The sequence below is a fragment of the Nematostella vectensis genome, chromosome 15 (assembly GCF_932526225.1).
Source record: "Nematostella vectensis chromosome 15, jaNemVect1.1, whole genome shotgun sequence".
NCBI lineage: Eukaryota > Metazoa > Cnidaria > Anthozoa > Actiniaria > Edwardsiidae > Nematostella > Nematostella vectensis.
In genome coordinates, this window is record NC_064048.1 from 7732752 (window position 1) to 7754162 (window position 21411).

Sequence of the window (21411 nt, forward strand, 5' to 3'; positions counted from 1 at the left end):
TACTGCGGTAAAATTTGGCGAAGACAATTAGTTTTCACTACAAGTGTAAGCATGTGGGGCAACGCCCAACTTTTTTGGCCCCACAAATTTACTCTATCATTCTCTTATTCTTGGCGCCAAAATCTAATTATAAATCACGCTACGCATAAATCGAGTTATGCTTGCGTACTCCACTACTCCCAATTGAAAAAATTGATATGGGGGGATTTCTTCCAAAAAGCCAACAATTTTACTCACTTTAATGGGTACCTCTTAGCCTATGAAGTTTTATTCACAATGCAACATGTCTTTGATACCTGCTTTTCTTTTTCTATATCAATTAATTTTGAGGGTTTACATGGATATATATATATACTCGTCATCAGAAATAACTTATTATAAGTACTTTAAAATTTTCAATTAAAACTCCACTCCCCCCACAGCTAATTCTGAATACGCGCCTGCTAAATGTTTACGTTCTTGTTATGATTTCCAGAGATAAAACGCATATAACGAACCCGCGCGTTCCTAAATCGAGATTCAGGAAACTATTTGGCTGACTCACTCGTCCGTTCTTGCTCATGCGTTCGCAAAACAACGAACCCGCGCGTTCCTAAATCGAGATTCAGGAAACTATTTGGCTGACTCACTCGTCCGTTCTTGCTCATGCGTTCGCAAAACAACGAACCCGCGCGTTCCTAAATCGAGATTCAGGAAACTATTTGGCTGACTCACTCGTCCGTTCTTGCTCATGCGTTCGCAAAACAACGAACCCGCGCGTTCCTAAATCGAGATTCAGGAAACTATTTGCACGCGCGCCCTGCCCAGCCCCCCTACCCTGTGTACCCACGTCCTGCGCACCCCCAACCCCCTGTCACGTACGGGACTGCGGTTTGAGCATTTTGAAAATTGACGATTCTCAAAATCGCAGAGTAAGATGGACTTGAGGACGATGGTTCGACCATTGAATTGATTGACATAACCAATGACTGGAAGCCATTTGATTGAAGGCACTTTGGTATTTTAGATAATTGCATAATTGCTTGATATTGATTAATAATTTATTCATCATTCGTTTTGACTCCCTTTTTCTGGGATAGCATTGAAATGCCTTTTTCGTCACCAAATATTAAAAGTAAAAATGAGATACATTGAAGACAGCTTTCCAAGTAGCTTGATTTGTTTTCCTCAAGGAGAGGAAGTTAAACGAACGATCACAAACGATCACGTCTGATAAATCAGGCTAATTTCAACGCAGCTGTTTAGAGGATTGTAACTATCATGCAGTATTTAAAATCTTGTAACATTTTCATCATAAAAATGCCTGAGTGTTAGTGCCGTAGTGCCGTAGCAGGGGTGGGGCACTGGGGGGCATATGCCCCCCAATATTTTCAAAAAACATAAGGAAATGACCAGTAGGGTCGTGGCTGTGCACCCTAATATTTTCTTAATGTTTCTGTATTGTGCCTCCCCCCCAAAGCTTACGTGGTCTGCTACGGCTCTGATAAAGGATACCCTATTCTACATAATTCAGTGAGGTTATTTCTGTAAGTGCTGATCTGTGTGCATTTCATATTGCGTCTCAAAGCATTTAGTTTTCCTGTAACTGATGAACTGCTTATTTAATTTCTTGTTCGCGAGGCATTTCACCAGGGTGACGTCACAAGAGCACAGGAGCATGTGACAGGAATCGTTTGACTTGTCTGCGGAGAGTAGTTTTACATATGTCAGGGGCGTGTCTAGCTTTTCGCTAAAGGGGGGTTTGACAAGGGGTGGGGCTGCACAAATAAAAAAATACAAGTTGATAAAATGTGCAACAATCAGGGTTCTAAAGAAGGAAGTGCCTTTTCATTTTAGAGTGGTACTCTATTTTCTTGGCACTTTAAAGAACGCAGCAAAGAGATGGGTAGGGACATGCATTTTTAGTCACACAACAGTTTACCTATGGAAGCCTAAAGGGGGTCAAACCCCCTAAATCCTCCCCCTAGATCCGCTACTGTATATGTCTGTCTGTCCGTCCGTCCGTCCGTCAGCTGGTCTTAAGATACGGTTAATACGAGCAGCAAAATCGTACAACTTTTGTGGCAGAATTTGCAAAAAAAGTTCGAAAGGCGATGTTGCGCGTTTTACTACCGGTAAACCGACGTCACTTACGATCTCTTTTAACAGCAATGCTGCCACAAAAGTTGTACGATTTTGCTGCTGGTACGTATTACCGTACCTTTAGTTACGCCTGTGTGCATGTCAATTCCTACCGCCCGCATTTGTCTTAGTCACACATGTGTGTATCTCAATACCTACCGCCCGCGTCTTTCTTAGATACACCTGTGTGTATGTCAATACATACAGCCCGCGTTTGTCTTAGTTACACCTGTGTGTATGTCAATACCTACCGCCCGCGTCTGTCTTAGTTACACCTGTGTGTATGTCAATTCCTACCGCCCGCGTCTGTCTGAGATACGCCTGTGTGTATGTCAATTACTACCGCCCGCGTCTATCTTAGATACACCTGTGTGTATGTCAATTACTACCGCCCGCATTTGTCTTAGTCACACATGTGTGTATCTCAATACCTACCGCCCGCGTTTGTCTTAGTTACACCTGTGTGTATGTCAATACCTACCGCCCTTGTCTGTCTTAGATACACCTGTGTGTATGTCAATACCTACAGCCCGCGTTTGTCTTAGTTACGCCTGTGTCCATGTCATTTCCTACCGCCCGCGTTTGTCTTAGTTACACCTGTGTGTATCTCAATACCTACCGCCCGCGTCTGTCTTAGATACACCTGTGTGTATATCAATACCTACAGCCCGCGTTTGTCTTAGTTACACCTGTGTGTATCTCAATACCTACCGCCCGCGTCTTTCTTAGATACACCTGTGTGTATGTCAATACATACAGACCGCGTTTGTCTTAGTTACGCCTGTGTCCATGTCATTTCCTACCGCCCGCGTCTGTCTTAGATACACATGTGTGTATGTCATTTCCTACCGCCCGCGTCTGTCTTAGTTACACCTGTGTGTATGTCATTTCCTACCGCCCGCGTCTGTCTTAGTTACACCTGTGTGTATGTTAATACCTACCGCACGTGAGACATCCCGGCATATTTCTTGAGCTGAGTGTTCTATACTGTGCGAAGTATATGGCCCCTGGGAATCCGCAGAAATAGTTACTGGAAACTTTGTCGTAACACGTATCGTGCGCCTGACAGCATCTACCGCGAAAAACACATCCACACAAAAAAATTAAGACCGATACATAGTATACAGGTGTATATATCTAGCCACTGCCTCATTTATCTCGTTCACAGTTTTATCGCAATATTACACATTGCTCGCATTATGCTTGTTGCGCGACCTCAGCAAATCCAAAATCCTACCCAAAAAATACCCAATGAATAATTAGAAAGATAATTACACAAATGATCGATAGTAATAATATATAATGTTGTTATTATGAGCACAATTCGATTCTGCATTTTAGAGCACATCAGGGCTAAAAAAGCATTCTGCTGTCTGAGCCTCGGCATGTTGTTAGCATGTTCTTAAAATCTGGTCAAATCTGCAGAGGCTGAACGTTCTTATATTAAAAGAGTATATCAAAGTAATGGGCTACCTGTCTACATCATCTACAGGAATCCCCTCGCCTCCGGGGCCACAGTAACAGCCATAAGCGACATACTTCGTCCATGGTCGTTGAGGTATTAGACATTTCATCATATTTGCCAACTGAAACAAGCTGCGTCTCCTGCGAATATTGTGAGCTGAAAAACAACATATAGTACAAGTCAATGAACACTTTTAGCGCCCTCTCTTCAAATTTAGAGTCCCCCCTCTCCAAATAAAAGACCCCTTCAGGCAACAACCAAATGTGGGAAAATGGCAACGTTAGTTGAGGATAGCCGAGATCCAAAGTGGAATAGTTTCAGTGGTTTGTGAGATGGCTAGAAAATCCAGTTCGATTCATTATCGTAGGTCTAGAAACAGATCTGCCATCGGGATTAATGGTTTTAGCTTTTATAAGAGCCGACCTAAGTTTTAAAATAAATGCCTCACATGAGATAAGCGCCTCCTATTCGGGTAATAACGCGAGTACTTACAGTTCAAGGTCCCCGTCTCCGGATGATAAAACGAAACGACCCCCTCCGGAAAATGAAACGAATACTTACATTATAACGAAATAAAAAAAAATTTAAAAAAATATTTCCGTATAGTCCTAAACAACAACAACAAAACAATGATCAACTTTCTTTTACAATGATCAGTTTTCTTTAAAAAAACGGTACGGTAAAGAAAAAAAGGGCAGGGTAAAGATTTTTAGGAGTTTTCGGGTACCTTTTGCTACCCCTTTCAGTAAGGCAATGTTTTTTCATACATACCCCGATCTCGGGCAGTTTTCCTAGAATCAGTCGAAATCTGTTGAACAAAACAATAACAACAATAAGAACTTTTCAATATCTTCTTTGAACGTTTCAATATCTTCATTCGACACTGACGGAAAATGAATCTGTTTATTGTGTGAATACAGTGTATTATTGGAATGCGTTTATTTTTCAGTAGCTGAATTAAGTCTAATTTAAAAGTCACTGAAGTATAAAATTGTTGAAATCACAAGATTTTGAGCAAACGATTAAAAGTATCTCTGTCAAAGATGGCACCTTGCTTAAATGTTTAAAGAAAGGTGTTATTTTTGTCTGTTATAAGCGATATTTCTTACCGTTAAAAAAGCAAAGAACAGGAGAAGGAATGACGCCGATTTTACGCACGCCATGTCTGTTGTAGCGGAACAATGCCAAGATTTTAACCCCTCTCACAGAACTTCAAAGCTGAAGATTCCACAACGCGTTAAGCAAGCCTACATGTCAAATTGATATGATTCCATGTCCAAAAATCGAATAAAAACAGATAAGTTTTATAGCTCTGTGCCGAAAACAGGCTAGACAAATATACAATAAAATAACATCGCATTAGGTATCCCGTTAATATGCAATGTTTTGAATCTTTTGTTCGACGGTTTTGGTAAATTCAAAGGGCATATTATAATAACAAAAGGGATTCAAATTCCAAAGCTGATGGAGCCTTTTCTCGCCATTGGGCAATCGGATCAAATCCCAGGTGATGCTGTTCATTTGTAAGAGCTCTAGCAGGACACATAATATTGGGGGAAAGGGGGGGGGGGGCACCATGCAGACACATTAAGAAAATATTGGGGGTAGGGCACAGCCACGCCCCTGTTGGTCATTTCCTTAATTTTTTTTTAAATATTGGTGGGCGCGTGTCCCCAGTGCCCTCCCCTAGCTACGACCCTGTTTTTATTATTATCATTTAGTTACACACGAATTTAAAGCGTCGTTGTTATCAGTTTACTTACGGTCAATTACGTAACAATGATGATTTTTAAAAGAAAACACGAAAAAAATTCAAAGTTGTAACAGTGTTTCTACAGGTCGGTTGATATGACAATGCCGCTTTGAAATCAGTTAATGAATGAATAAATATAAACGACTACTAACAAAAATGGAGGAAAAGCTACTGTATTCCGACATTTGATAGTTGCCCTATACGAGAATTTGGTATCCCTGTGTACCATCTGTCACCAGATCACATCCCATGACTGTCACGGTGTATGAAAAGTCCCGTGACAGTCACGCAATAGCTGATAGCTGCATAATTTCCGACCAGCCGATGCAAGTTCAAAAGCTTGGCAATAACAACTCTTCCCAAACAGTTCTAAACGGTTCATTCACTAAGAAGAGAAACCTGCATTCTACAATTTCTAGCAGCTCATCAAAACACGCTACTTTAGTGACATAAGATACGATAACCGTCTACTGTGTATCGCTCGACTTTCAGGCTTATCAATAGTTGTTTTACTGAGTGACCTCGAGTGCTTAAAGCCTGTGGAATCTCTTTGCGATGATTTTTTCCTTTTGCCTGCTGGTGGTACTTCTTTCTAATCAGCTATGTTGTTTACTTGCGAAGGGAACAAGGCCAAAGTGGGGACCTGTGGATCCGGATGTCAACCGTAACGTGGTATGTATTTTATTTGTGTTGTTGCTATTTAGTATTCGATATAATTTCGGACATGATGTTTTGTACATTTAATGGGCTCTCTGATATATGGGTCAAGGTCTTCAGTACATATATGTAAACGATAATAAATTTTGATAAAACCATCAAGTCAGATTTAAATCAATCATGAATGTTAACCCAGGGAGTTGTGTGGTTAAAAGGGCATACAACGAGCCCCCCTTAAATGGCATATTTCGTCGTTTGAATATGTTCTAATGCCGAAAATATCCATTTTAAAAATTGCTGGAGAAAAAATTACCTGTTCCTTATTCCCAGGACAGACCATTCCTTTTTTTCCCAGCAAGCAGTGGTTTAGGCATTTGAGACCATAAATAATTGCCCGTATATAACCGGTCGGGACGATTTTTCCCCAAGCATCCGCTCCAGCACCCCCCAAAATATTCCCATCACAACTAGTTCGACTCCACAAATCTGCCAGTAGAACCATTCGGGACAATTTTTTTCCGGCAACCGAGGGGTCCTACATCTTTCCAGCTAGCAAAAAAAAAAACCGGGCTGCGGAACAGATCTGTTTTGTGCCCTTGTGGTTAACCCAAGGTAATTAAAGACTCAATATGCAAACGGGCCCCTCGAACTCGATAAACAGTTAGAAACTAAAAGACTAATGGAAACGGGAAGGTGGAGTTTCGAGAAGAAACCGCTAAAGTATGACCCAAAAATGTAATTGGATCGGTAGCCGTTATGAAGCAATTTCCCGATAAGATTTTAACAATTTGAAGATATGTCTTAGAAGTCCAAAATGTTCAAAATATTTTCTGGCATACCCCCGACCCCCTTCCTATTAACGATCTCTCCCGCTTCGTCCTTCCCCCTTTTTAGGCTAGCTTGTCTGGCGCTCTATCTGAAACAGGAGCCGGTTTGATATGGTTATAGTAGCAGCAGATAATGAGTCTACTAAGAGCCCGGTCTAGTCAACCGTTAAAAACCGATACATAAACAAATCGATAAAAAATCACCGTTTACACAGTGTTTTTATCGCGAAAAACCCACAGCCTCTAGCGATTCGTAGCCGCCATCATTGTAGGATCATTACTTGTATAATCATAGTACTACCACTGGAGCCATTCGACGACACTACTTGGAGATTCCGACAGGGCGGAGGAGTGAATGTGCCACTTCGCGTGGATATGTACCCCCCTTTACCAAGGAGAAATAATTTTCCCCAAAAAGGCAGTTACGTGGAAGCAGACATAGTGACAAGCGTTCACAACTGGGCCTTTCTCGATGATCTTTTTGAGTTTATAATGAGTTGACCGGTTGATCTCGACAACGCGAAAGCCATGAATTTGATCAGTTCTAAAGAAAGTATGATTAAGAAAATACGACAAGAAACTGTAGTCGTAAGTGTTACCAAGAGTGTTACCTAATCTTTAAATGTCCCCAAGAAAACAATGTGATATTCCGGCAAAAACATGTATCGATTTTTACCACGATTCACTAGACCGAGAAAGAGTGTATAATCAGGCCGGTACCCAGGTTTTTTTTTTTTTTTTTTTTTTTTTTTGGGGGGGGGGGGGGGAGGGGGGTGCGGAAACCGAAAAAGTGGACCATATAAAGAAAAAGTTGTCGTTTTGGGGGTCTGGTAACGAGGAAACTTAGTTTCTTTTCAGGGAGCTTGTCAACCAACTGAAGATGGTCACAGTAACTGTTTTTCTCTTCTGGTTACAAGTCATAAAGTTTACAAAACCCTCTACACTCACCTTAAAAATTACAAGAATCATGCAGATTTTCCAAATAAGGAATATATTAGTTTCCTTATATGGAAGTGACCGCGTTTGCCAAAAACGGCAATTTTGGGTTCAATTTTCTTGATATGCAAATTTTTTAGGGGGGGGGGAGGGGGGGCTGAGAGTTTTCTGATAAAAATCTGACCACCTCCGAAAGAACCATGAGGGATTTTTTTATGACTTAGCAGTATCTCCACGGGACGTTTATTGTCGGATTTGGCTACGTACCAGAGTGATCTAGCTTATTCTTTATAGTTTTGTCTACAAATAGCACGTCTATTGGGAACCGAAAGTGGACCTTCGGCCGTTGTGGGGGTCACCGTCCTTTCAAACGGCTTTATGCTCAAACTGGGCTTAGTTACCATTGTTTTATACTACTTTTATACTACTTTTATACTACTTTTATACTACTTTTATACTACTTTTATACTACTTTTATACTACTTTTATACTACTTTTTATGTCCACAAAGAAAAGCAGCATATCGTCATTTTATACGAAGGAAAACGACAAGTTTAGGCCTAAATAATGTATCCTCATACAAGGGAAGTATTACAGTATATCTACCTTATCGTCTGTGGGGGATTCAAAGCGAAAGAAAACATTTCTACGATCAAATTCGTGAAAACGTGTCAAACGGGACTAAGTTAGTCTATAAAATAATGTTGTCAAGGTTCTGTATTTCGTGGTAGTTAAAATCATTATGTAGTGAACAGAATGGATCTGATGTCCTCAATCTTTAGAGCGAACGAAATCGACAAAACTGATATGAACATTAACAAAACTCTCGCGCGACCATTAGGGTAAACAAAGTCGGAAATTCGATAAAATGATTAAAGCAAAATGTGTCTTGTTCAGTCCCCGGCAAGTATATACTAAAACGATTATTCGCTGCGCGTCTCAGGGACTACCCAACGCTATTCACTTCGCCTTCGGCGAGTAATTGTTAAATATGCCATGGTGTTGTTTGAATGGAAACCCCGAGGTGTTGTATAGATCCGTAGTGATTATGAAATAGATTTACTACTGGTTTCAGGATATGGAGACCAAATTGTGATTTGTTTAATTCCTGTGACGGCATTTGGGCCCAATCTGAACTGTATTGTGGGGGAGAATTTCAGAATGACACAAATAACTTTTGCGCTAGGAGACCAAAGGAATCTGAGTGAAAATCCCCCCCCCCCCAAGGTGTCCCTAAGTTGATTATTTTCTCTTTTTTTTCGCTCCAGTCTCAGCTGATCCATAACCGCGGGTTTCCTGTGGAAGAGCATGACGTCATCACCAAGGATGGCTATATTTTGAGTGTGCAGAGAATACCCCACGGGAGGAAAGGACGAGAAAGCCTGGGGCCGAGGCCCGTGGTGTTTTTACAGCATGGATTACTCGCGGACTCTTCGTGTTTTGTGCAGAGCTGGGAATATGATTCACTCGGGTATGAAGGGTGGGGGGTAGGGACGAGTCGCATACATATCAGCAAGAGAGCATAAGATAAGAGAGGGACACTTTGGTATTACCCGCGCGCCGTGTCGATTCCGAGTCCGGCTACTTTTAGTAACCACCACCCCACCACTGCGCGTGAGGATTTGCTCCTTTTATTTTGTCCTACTCCCCCGCGGGTTGCGTGTTGTTATTTTTGCCAACTCGATAGGAATGAAAAGAGATCATTTAAAACAACTCGGAAGAAGAAAACAAGTCTAACTTAAGTTACCAAGATTGGCAAATATACTCACAGAAAGCAAGAGACCATGATGTAAGAGAACAAATCCCCCGTATTAGGGTATGTTCCAATGATGACGTCCGTGAAAGCTATTTTAAACACGAGGTTCCGCTATAAAAGGAAAAGCTCCTCCCACCCCCGGGCTCAAGAACAATCAGTTATCAATCAGCCGTCAATGAGTGAACATGTCAGGACAATTGCTCTGAGTGCTAAATTCAAAATTTATATTCTAAACCAAAATAAATATAATTCCTAGAGTTGTCCATCTAAAAATGTTTCTATTGTAAAATAATGTTATACCAAGGTGTGTGTGCTCTAAAATACGAGCATTTTCATCACAGCGCGAGAATAATTTATGCAGGTGCGCTAGGTTATGGATAGCGCAAAATTTAAAATTTTGCACTTAAAACGTGAGTGGACAGCAAAAATCTAATTCTACAATCTCTTAACACAACTGTCTTGTTACCTGTGCAAAAATAGTTTCATTCCAGCCGACTGAGGCTCAGAGATAAGCAATTAAACAGAACGCTTTAAAAATTTATGACTGCTATCTTTGCAGTGTTATGATTATAATTGCAAATTCGAGCCCGGGGGTGGGAGGAGCTTTCCCTTTTATAGCGGAACCTCGTGTTTAAGAACAAGCAGTTATTTTTAGATATGCCTCTGATTGGTTAGCGCCTTACGTCTTACGCGCGATCACATCTTGAGCAATGTGAACCGGCAAAGGCTGTTTTGGAAATCTTTTTGACCGAAAATACCTTTCTTTTTTACGAACGCTGTGAAAATAATCTTCCATAGAGTACGCTGGTTCCAATCAACCGTTTCTGGGACATTGAAATGCATAGAAAGCGTGATTTTAGGCTCTGGGATTAACTTCCCCAGTAAAAGTTTTCACTGCTGATTCGCAAATTATATAAAAAAAACAATCGATCATAAATCTGTGTTTACAAAACACAATTCTCTTCCAATTCCCTTTTAATGAAAAAGGTACATCCAGAACTTAATACCATTATATTCACACCGATATTGTGGTTATTAAGACAGGTATTTCACAAATAAAAGATTTCAAGTCTTAATAACGAAGTAAATCTTATTCCAGTGATAAGGGTTTCTTGAGTGACATGATTTCTGAACATTTGCGTGAAAATTCATCTAAAAATATTGTAAATCAAAGAAAAATAAAGGCCTTCTTGTATTAAAATACATAACATAGACTCTGAGAATGCCTAGGTATTCTATCTCACCGAATTGCAGAGAAAAAGAACTTTTTAGGAGTCAGCACGATGCATCTTGAATGAACTTCAAATTCACCGTCTCCCCGACGTCTTCCCGTTCAATTATTTATATAACATAATAATAATAATAATAACTTTATTTACAGAGGGTGGCACTTAATAGTGTAATACACTAGTAAACTTGTGGCCCTCAAACAGTGAGATAACTGAACATTAGATAAATTAACAAATACCAGGACACCATCCCATGAGTAGCATTGTGATCATGAGCCTTGAAGAGCAGCTAAAGGATAAAAACAGGTAGCGAACGAAGTAAAGAAGTGCTAAGGGAAAAAAAAAAATTGTTGTGACATTGTACTAACTCGTGGTGCCCATAACCAAATATGGCGCGACGAACCATATATGGATGCTATGATTGACAAGCTCGCGCAATCTAAAAATAGCTTTCATGGACGACATCATGGGCCACGGGGATTCGTTATCTTATATCATGGTCTTTTTCTTGGATTCCTTCTCAATTCACCGGAATATTCACAAAAAACAATATTATATCTAATGTCTAACTTACAGGTTTCGTTTGACCATTAGGAAGATAATGAATGTCGAGAAACCACGAATAAGCAGCAAGTTAGAGCAAAAACGGGGATTGAAGCACGAGGTTTACGCTCTTGATTTTGAATGAAGTCTCGTTTTGGAAATCTTGCAATCCTCGAAGTACTACATCCCCTTAATAAACTGCAACTGCCCGTATCTTTGATGCTAGAATGACATTTTCGATGGTATTTGTGCAAATAGGTTTTTTTTTTCGGTTTCATGTCACAAAATAGCGGCAAACAATAAGATGTAAATGCAAAAGCGCGGGGTTAGGGTGAGTAAAAATGCTCACGCGCAGTGGTGGGGTGGTGGTTACTAAAAATAGCCGGATTCGGAATCGACATGGCGCGCGTGTAATACCAAAGTGTCCCTCTCTTATCTTATGCGCTCTTTATATCAGTCAAGCTTGTTTTGAAAACTTTCGTTTTTCTAGCTCGCTCGGCCATTTCCTTATTAGGCACTACATACCATATTTGGGAGTCTGATGCAATTTTTTTTGCTTTTTTTATCGCTCTAGAGCTTTGTAAGTCGGAAATTTCCACGTAAACTTGCAGGAATTCGTGTTTACTACGATTTTGCTGGCATTCATCTTGAAAATGGAGCCTAGGTCCTAACGTTTTAGAATATAACAGGTCTCCCGCGCGCTCGCCCCAGTTTCGTTTAGACCATATAGAAAAAAGACAGCCATTGATTGATATGTCAAGATTTAGCCAAAGAATTGTAGTTTTTTCCAAACGCGGTAACTTCCATATAAGGAAACTATTATATTCTTTATTTGGAAAAAAAACTGCGTGATTCTTGTCATTTTTAGGGTTGACGTATCCCAGTCCATATTTAGTTAATGAAGAAGGTCTCTGAAAGAAACTAAGATTCCTCGAAAACATTTTCTTCATGTGATTATGCTAGTAAAACTGCTAGTAGCATTGCTCGCTTTTAATCTAAATTATGCTCAAATTATGGTCGCTTTTAAAAATAATGTTCATTTTTTTCCAGCATTATGCTCGAAAAACTTTGGAAGAACAATTAAAAACACTTCTTTAATATGGGCTTAAAATAAGCGATATTGCAGCAACCAAGCGAAATACAAGGCTTTAATATTAAGTACAAAGCTTTACTGTAACGCATAATCAGAGTTTCAATATACCGAAGTATCACACTTGCTTGTAAAGTATTCAGTGTGCATTATCTTGCATTACCAATTAGGTTGATCGGAATGCATCTAACGACTCAACTTTTCTATTCTCTTTCACTGCGTTCAGCCGAATAGAAAATATTTATTGTCTATATTATAAAATAAGAGAGACAACGTGTAGGAGGATAGCCATCCAGCTGGTTAAGTTTATTGAGTAGTTACGGTATAAGCGATTAAACATTATGATACAATTGGTGAAAATATACCATCGATTCTAGAGAGAGTTATTAGTAGAGCTGGAAGGCGTCAAGTGAATAACGCGACGCCAAACAATGTATAATAAGGACATACTAAAGTCATGTGACCAAAAAGGGAACAAAAGAAACAACAACAATCTCGTTAATACCGAAAATAAATTCATTTCTTTCCTCGCGATCAGCAACAACACATTGCGCAGTTTCCCGAGAGCAAGAGTGGGACTGGAACCATGTTTTCCCTAGACTTCCTGTTCCTATCGACTCGTCCCTAGTATAGGGGCGTTTTTCTGTAGCATGGTCTTTAGGAAAGCAAGCGTTCGCTTCGAACAACACAAACCCCGTTCTTCCGACATAAAACGATTCAAATTTTGGTTTCCGTTGTACGCCTCATGTACATGTCATGTACATTCAACGAAAGTCATGTACAGTCAACGAAATTTCATCATCTTTCCCTATATATATCCTTATATTCATAATATTTCCTTATATTCATCACATTTCTTTATATTTCATTATATTTCATTATATTTCCATATATATATAAATGGTTTCCTTTCAGGTACATTCTGGCTGACAATGGTTATGACGTCTGGCTTGGAAACATCCGGGGTAACCGATACTCGAGGTCACATGTCAAGTACAATCACAAACAGATGGAATTCTGGGATTTCAGGTTAGTCGTCACCTGTTTTAATCCTTTTTCCATTATTTTTCCTAAACCATTAAGAAATATTACATGAGTTGGTCGATTTGACTGGATGGTAGCTAAAATTCAATGCGTCTTGGTCGGCTCCGTCTCATGTCTTTGCCTGATTTACTGATTATCTTGTGAGCCACGGGAACACATGGCGCTGCCCATCTAAGCCACAAAGGACACTTAGTCTCCGGCTGACATGTCGCCTGTATTAAATAATGTCAATTAACTACTCCTTTGTAAAGGTTTAATACAGTTCAGTTCAGTTTATTGTTTTGTCACTTTATACATTTTTTTAAATAAAGACAATAATATAATAATTTACATAGTGTGACAAGGAGGACCGTAAGAAACCGCAAGGCTTATACGAGACGGACCTCCTAAATCTTAACAGAAAATACATATTTGATAGTTCGGACAGTCAGATTAATTATATAAATATTTGTTAGGAGAGCTTTCATATTTTTTTTCATACTTATATAAAAAACATACACACACACAAACACAAATCGAGAAAGAAAAAAAATTAAGAGTTAATAAGATAAGTCAATTTTTTTAACTTATTACAAAAAGAGTTAAGCGTTTTGGCAGACTGAATATCAGAAGACAATGAATTGAAATATTTAGGTCCCTGATGTCTTAACGCAAACTTATGTATATTTGTTCTAAACTTTGAAATATGGAACAAGTTAGAGCTTCTCGTGTAATAATCGTGAATTTGAGAGTTCAATTGAAATATCCTGTTAAATGTTTGGGGAAGTAACCTATTTTTAAATTGATACATTAACTTACCTATTTGAAATAATTGAATTTCAATATGTTAAGATTCCTATATATCGGATCAGTGTGTGCATCATAGGATGCTCCAACAATTATACGTATTGCCTGTTTTTGGAGCATGAGAATACGATTTAAATTAGATGGATAAGTGGATCCCCAAACACTAACACAGTATTTCAAGTATGGATATAACAAAGAATAATACAACGTCAATAGTGATTGCTTTGAAAGGCAAAAACTTGCTTTATACATAATTCCTACAGCTTTTGAAACCTTACGCGCGACATTGGTAATATGTGGTAACCATGTCAAGTGTTCATCAAGAATAACACCTAAAAATACTGTTTCTTTGACTCGCTTTATATTCTGATCACCTAAGGTGACCTTTATATCAAGGTTTTGCCTTTTTTGCCGTGGCCTAAAGATAATATAGTTTGATTTTTTTATATTTATAGATAACTTGTTTGCACAAAACCAATCTGTTAATTTGGTAAGTTCATTATTGATTGTGAGACATAATGAGTCTAAGTTTTTATTGGAGAAAAATATACTTGTATCATCAGCAAATAAAAGTATGTCTAAGGCGGTTGAAACGCTACATATATCATTGATATAAATCAGAAAGAAAAGCGGCCCGAGCACGCTGCCATGTGGGACACCGCACTTCACTAATTTACGACAAGAAGAAACGCCATTAAAATTTACAAACTGCTCTCTATCTGAAAGATAACTTTCAAACCATGACTTTCTCGACATGATTAAATACAAAGAAATAAAAAAAAAATAAAAAATGACTAGTTATGTTCTCCCATCAATGCTGTACTTTGATAAGCACATGTACAGCACAGGTCGACTAGCACTGCCGTTGATTACGAATTGAATACGAAGATTTTGCTTTCTTCGTGACTTTTTGCAAGTAAACTTTAAAAGAGCCATCTACAATTTAAGTCTGATACGTTATTGATGATATTTGATAGAAATATCCAAGTTACCCGCTTTGATAAGCCGATGGAAATACATAGTTTGAGTGACTTAGGTATGTGCGGCTGATTGACCTGTAAGATCTGTAGACACTAGCAAATTTTGTCGCACGGCAAGAGCCGTATTTTAGAAACACAGATCGCACTTCGCTGCGCTCCGTCTCTATTCAGGCGCGTACACAGGGGGATGCGCAGGGTTAGCGTGCACCCCCCACCCCACCCCCCTTAGGGCCAAAATTGTGTCATTTCTTATAAAGGAATATTAAAATACTATGCTTTTTCTATATGATACCTATGACTCCGCACCCCCCCCTCCCCTCAGCTAATCCTAGGTACGCTCCTGATATTGTATGTTGCTGTGATTCAGTTTTGAGGAGTTTGGCGAGTACGATATTCCCGCCATGATTGAGCATGCGCTGTCAGTCTCCGGTCAGAGCCAACTCTACTATATCGGGCATTCGCAAGGCACGCTGGTCGGATTCATTTCCTTCTCCACGCACCCCGAGATCGCGAAAAAAGTGAAACGTTTTATAGCACTCGCCCCAATCTTCCACCTAAACCACACGGCCACTATTGTACGAGATGCGGCTTTCACCCTTGGACCAATACAGGTATTATGAAAGTAAACCTTTAGCATTCATGTCGTTTGTCATTATTTATTTTGATCATCATCATCATAAACTCCATCACCACCACCATCATGCGTTGCTATGTTACCTGATATTTCAATTTCCAGGAATTGCTATGTTACCTGATATTTTAATTTCCAGGAGTTGCTATGTTACCTGATATTTCAATTTCCAGGAATTGCTATGTTACCTGATATTTTAATTTCCAGGAGTTGCTATGTTATCTGATATTTCAATTTCCAGGAGTTGCTATGTTACCTGATATTTCAATTTCCAGGAGTTGCTATGTTACCTGATATTTCAATTTCCAGGAGTTGCTATGTTACCTGATATTTCAATTTTCAGGAGTTGCTATGTTACCCGATATTTCAATTTCCAGGAGTTGCTATTTCCTCTTGGCCCCACCCAGTTTTTCCCCGGCTACCTGATCAAGCTTTTAACAAAGCTCGGCTTCTGCGGAGGAAAGTACAAGGCAAAACTATGCTATGATATTTCCGAACTGATCTTTGGCTTTGATGATGGCAATGCCAACATGGTAAGCACATGGACAGAGAACAACGCATTTTAGGGATTAAAGTAAGGAAACCCAGGTGGCCCAGTATTCAGGGCCGTAGCAAGGGGTGGGACATTGGGAGAACGTCCCCCCCCCCAATGTTTTTAAAAAATTAGGAAGGAGATGACCAGTAAGTTATTTTTCTTGATATTTCTATAACCGTAAATCCCCCAATATTTCGAGTTCGCCACGTCTCTGGTGTATTTGATTTTTAAAACGAATGTTTTCTGTTGAAAGCGGGTATTCGTACCAAGGCACCTGGGGTTGGTGGGTGGTGGGGAGGGGGGGGGGGGTTAGGTGGATAGATAATCTGGAGGGGAGGAAAATGTGGAACATATATGATGGCGTTGAATGGCAAGAATGGGGATGACAAAAACAAATATATAGAGTTACAAAATGGAAAGGTGGGATATTTCGTAGAGCTCTTCGAAATGTTAAGCAACCTTACGTGTATTCTAGTACAAGGTTTATCATCAGGAGGTAAGACCAGGTACTAGTCAAAAGCGAAAAGGGAGGAATAAAACTGGGAGCCGAGGGATGCTAGGGGGTCGGAGGAAAGATGGAGAAGGTCTAATGATAAAAGAGTTCGCATTTGAGACGTGTTTGTGTGCTGCTAAGAGCTTGTGTTCCTTAGTTCCAAGATGGGCCATTCTTTACGTATAACGATTTTGATCTGAGTACTTTATATAATATATCTCTTAATGAGGACCTGAAAAGGGCCCCAAACAGCTGTTTAGTAACGGCGTGTTCGTTCGCTACGGAAAGGTCAATCATTTAAACAGGGATGGGATGGGGAGCTGGAGGAGAAAGATATAAATGGACTTTAATTGGGTTAACACTTAGTATCTAGATAGATAAATTGCACGTCGTAACACTCGGTAAAAACATAATGATTAAAACGATATTTTGGTAAACTGAAAAAAACACACAATATTATCCATAGATATAACTATGCTATTTTCAATTTCGTGTAAAATCTGGTGTAAAATTCATGGTTGGGTATTCTTGGACGCCTCATGTCTAGCTTTGGCGCCCTCTGCGATTCCACCCGTAACTGGAGTATATCTAAGTGACCCGAACAGTCATGTTTTCTTGTGATGTTTAACGTTTGTTGCTTTTCCCTTTAGAGCCGCGTGCCTGTATTTTTTACCCACTTCCCATCCGGGACGTCTTTCAAGAACATCATACATTTTGGACAGGTACATAACCTTATGCTAGAAGTACCCTGGGTACCAGAGGCTCGAGCTTCACTCTTTAACTGTCAAGCCGGTCTTGGCTACGAGGAGCGACGTGACGAGCCTCTGGCCGCATGGCCTAAGTTTTTCAGTTCCGTTAGTTCAGAATTGTACTACGGAGCTGATTGGCTGGTTGGTTCTAATCCTCATGGCGCTTCCTGATTAGTAAATTAATAACACGTGATCTTGTAATTCGCAACCCCCGTGTTTTTCCACAACAAATATGGAAGCGGCGATTATAACTGAACTAAAGGAAATCCATAGCTAGTTCTCTTTCAGAAACCCTCAAATTGCAATTTCATCATACAGAATATTTGAAGAAAAAACAAATTGAGGTCGTGGTTGGATAATTCTAAAGGGAAAGACGCCGTAATATTACAAAACCGGTTTGTTGAGAAATACGAAACCACAAGGGACGGTGCTTGACTCAGAACTGAAAAACCTAGGCCGTGAGGCCAGAGGCCGGCGTGACAGTGAACGAGTGAAGCTCGAGCCTCTGGTTCCCAGGGTATGCTAAAAGTGGTGCTTGCCGTAAATGTTCTAGTAAACGCCCGGGGCGTTTATTAACTTTAGATGGTCCGAGGGGGGGTGCGTTCAAAAGAGAGGAGGCGTTTATTTAAGAGGGGAGTTCATTATAAACTAAAACAATATAACAAAACCAAGTATAGTGGGGTTTTAGTTTCATTCAGGATCAGGTTAAATTATAGCCTACGTAGCAAGCGTCTCTTGACATTAAGCAAGTCTCACCCTGTAGAAGCCAGGCTCAGGGCGCGGTTTTTTTTCTATCATTTTTAATAGGAATGGTTGGTTGAGAATGTTCAGAATGGCATTCGAGTCATTCTGCTACAGGTAGCAGAATGGGTGGAATGGCCTTCTTTCCTTTCCGGAATAGGAACGCGGGGTAAACGAACGCGCGCTTCTATTGTTATCATTCTCATTTCGAATCACGAGTAAAAAAAAAACGCCCCCTCAAATTGCTGGTTTGGGCTTGTTCCCGGTGTAAAAACCTGTGAGTTGCGTCACAGCTTCTTCTGCTGTTTGGTAGAACGAAAGATGATGAAAACAGAGCTGAACACAAGATGTCCCCTGGGAATGGGCCTTGCAACAGAATCTTCTTGTTCTTTTCGTTGTTGACAATGATTTTGACAATGTGAAGTATTGTGATAAGGATGATAATGATTGTGGTGTACTAGTAGCTCAGATAGTGTAGCCAGAAAGCATTTTCTGGGGCCATTTGCCATTTTGAGCTTTCAAAACCGCGCACTTTTCGCTAATAATAGACGCTTGTAGGTCAACCGAACATTGATGATAGACCACTAGAACTGTGTATGTTTGTTAATCCTCACTTGTCCCTTAGATTGTATATTATGGCCGAACGGCGCGTTTTGACTATGGAAAGCGCAGAAACATGAAGCGTTACGGCAAGGTAAGAATACAGTTAAGTTTGACAAAGTTAAATGTATTTTTTTATTAATATTTATAAAAGAATAAACTTCCCATCACCATACCATTTTAGCTTTATACACAATTACATCAAATTGACAATCAGCCATTGCCGTCTTTGATAGCGACAATGTATTTAGTACCACAAGTTAGCCGTCATTTTGTCATCCCAGAGTGAAAAATCATCCAGGTTTGTCGGCTGATTGAATTCGGTAAACAAAAAGTAGTAAAAGTTGGTTTCATTGTGGTTATTTTAAGAGTTTGTGTTGGTAGGGTTATATTGGCCTGTTTGTAGGGTTTCAGGCGTTAACCCGGTGTTTTTCGCTATACTCCGAGTCTTGGCCGCCATCTTGTTTTGTTCTGGCTTCGCCCTTCCCCCTCCCCCTCGGTACACAAAGCGATGAACACCGGGCAAGTGCCTGCAAGGGGGGGGGGGGGGGGGGGTGGCTAGGGAGAAATCCGTGAAGTCTTGCTAACAACAGCCCCCTTTTGTAGCCAAAACCACCAGTCTATGACGTCACAAAGATGGACGTACCTACAGCACTCATCCTAGGTACGCATGACAACTTGAGTACTGTCCCGGATGTTGCGCCAATCCGTGCGCAGATACCGCACGTGACCTTCTACGAGGTTATCCCTGAATGGAATCATATCGATTTTGTCGCCGGAATCGATGCATACAAACTTCTTTACCCGAAGCTGTTAACTTTGCTGCAAGAGTTTGAGTGATATGTTCTTTGACCCAACATGTCACGAATTGAGATTGCGTGACTTTCACATAATTCATTCGTATAAGTCCTCTGACCCAACATGTCACCAATTGAGAGTGACTTTCAAGTGAGAGTGACTTTCAGCGTGACTTTATCTTGACTTTCACTTTATTGATGCATAAAAGATCCACTATTTATAGCTGTTTTTGCTATAAATCACCAATTGAGAGTGCGTGACATTCTATTAATGCGTACATGTCGTCTGACCCAACAAGTCACGTGGAGATCACACTGAGATTGTGTGACTTTCACGTGATTGATGCTTACAGGTTCTCTGACCCACTGAATTTGTGTACTCTTGTGACTGTCACGGGGAAGTTATTTCGAAATTTTTTCGCATAATGAAAACAATAACAAAACTTGTAAGTTCATCACTGATTGTGCTTGTGTGCGACTATCACGTGATATTATGCCGAAACGGTTTTAATAATACGTTAATACAAACCATTATTTTAGCTTTTGATTAATTCCTTTAACGACCATGTGAATGTTGTCATAATTTGTGTAAATAAACTTTTATAAGAACTATTAAAAATGCTTTTTCGTTGTTTTCTTTTGCGTCCTCACAGAGACTATAAGCATCATAATCTTTATCAAACTTTTTCTTTGCTCTAAACGTTTATTTTTACTGCACTGTTACTGTATTTTTCGTTACTGTTGCTTCAGTTACACTTTCAGTACACCCCAATGTCAAAATATAGGAGTAGCGTACTTTTCAAGGGCACAAAACGGACTCTGTTACCAAAAATATACGTTTAGCCGCCCGTTTTTTTTTTTTTTTTTGCTGGCTGAGAGTTCTAAGACACATTGGTTGCTGGCAATATTTCGTTGCAAAAGTGGTTCCGCTGGGAATATTTTTTCTTGCGGCGCTTATTGCGGAAATGACTTTGCAGGGGTCGCAATAAGAATCTAGACATATAGAGCTTTCGACATTCAGTAAGGAATTATATTACAGAGATAGTAAAAAATGCGGGGTCTGAATTTATATTGAAGCCTTTTCAACAGATCTGTTATGGACGTTGAGCCGTTCCTTAAACATTTATTTATTATAATTTATGTCGATATCAAAGTAACTTAGTGGTATATATGAAACCACGAGCTTCAAGAGCGGCCACCTCCCAAACGTATTTAGGTGTTCTTTTTTAGGAAAATCTAGCTTTTGAATGGCCGTCTTTTGAATTACGGCCGGACATGCCAGCCCACCCCACCCCACCCCCCCCCCCCAAAAAAAAAAAAAAAAAGAGGTCAACAAACCAAAACAAAAATTAGTAATCGCCTGTTAAATAAGGAGCAAGGCTTAATATGGTACTCACAAGACATTAGTCATCATTGACCGAACCGACGGGAGACGCAGAAAACAGTAGACGCTCATTTCTCACCCCTAATTCTGGGTACTGAACTTGAATGAAGCGAATGACCTGCAACACCGCAACCAGTCTCATACGCGGTCACCTCGCACACTCTATATACCACGACATATATATGACTAAATGTCGATTTAAACAGCACAATTTAGTCGTATACAGCCTGTCTACGGATTTTATTTGCCCTGAATTACCCGCTACGGACTTTCGTAGTCGAGCATCGCAACCTT

The 21411-nt window shown here is 39.9% G+C and overlaps 2 protein-coding genes across 3 annotated transcripts; one reads left to right on the forward strand and one right to left on the reverse strand.

Moving 5' to 3' along the window:
* Positions 1–224: 224 nt before the first annotated feature.
* LOC5509975 (basic phospholipase A2 CM-III) lies at positions 225–4982 on the reverse strand. Of its 2 annotated transcripts, none has more exons than XM_048722383.1 (5): positions 4696–4982; positions 4358–4394; positions 3661–3742; positions 3063–3193; positions 225–1682 (listed from the first exon to the last, which is right to left on the reverse strand). In XM_048722383.1, the coding sequence occupies exons 1-5, from the start codon at positions 4747–4749 to the stop codon at positions 1519–1521; spliced, it is 468 nt and encodes a 155-aa protein (XP_048578340.1). In that variant the 5' UTR covers positions 4750–4982; the 3' UTR covers positions 225–1518. The 2 variants fall into 2 exon arrangements, with proteins under 2 accessions (XP_048578340.1, XP_048578339.1); XM_048722382.1 differs by having other exon boundaries at positions 3595–3742; positions 4696–4981.
* Positions 4983–5624: 642 nt separating this feature from the next.
* Positions 5625–20363, forward strand: LOC5509983 (lysosomal acid lipase/cholesteryl ester hydrolase). The gene is made up of 8 exons (XM_001630411.3): positions 5625–6011; positions 9028–9230; positions 13293–13406; positions 15555–15798; positions 16196–16351; positions 17497–17568; positions 18962–19030; positions 19543–20363. The coding sequence occupies exons 1-8, from the start codon at positions 5895–5897 to the stop codon at positions 19774–19776; spliced, it is 1209 nt and encodes a 402-aa protein (XP_001630461.2). The 5' UTR covers positions 5625–5894; the 3' UTR covers positions 19777–20363.
* Positions 20364–21411: the final 1048 nt, after the last annotated feature.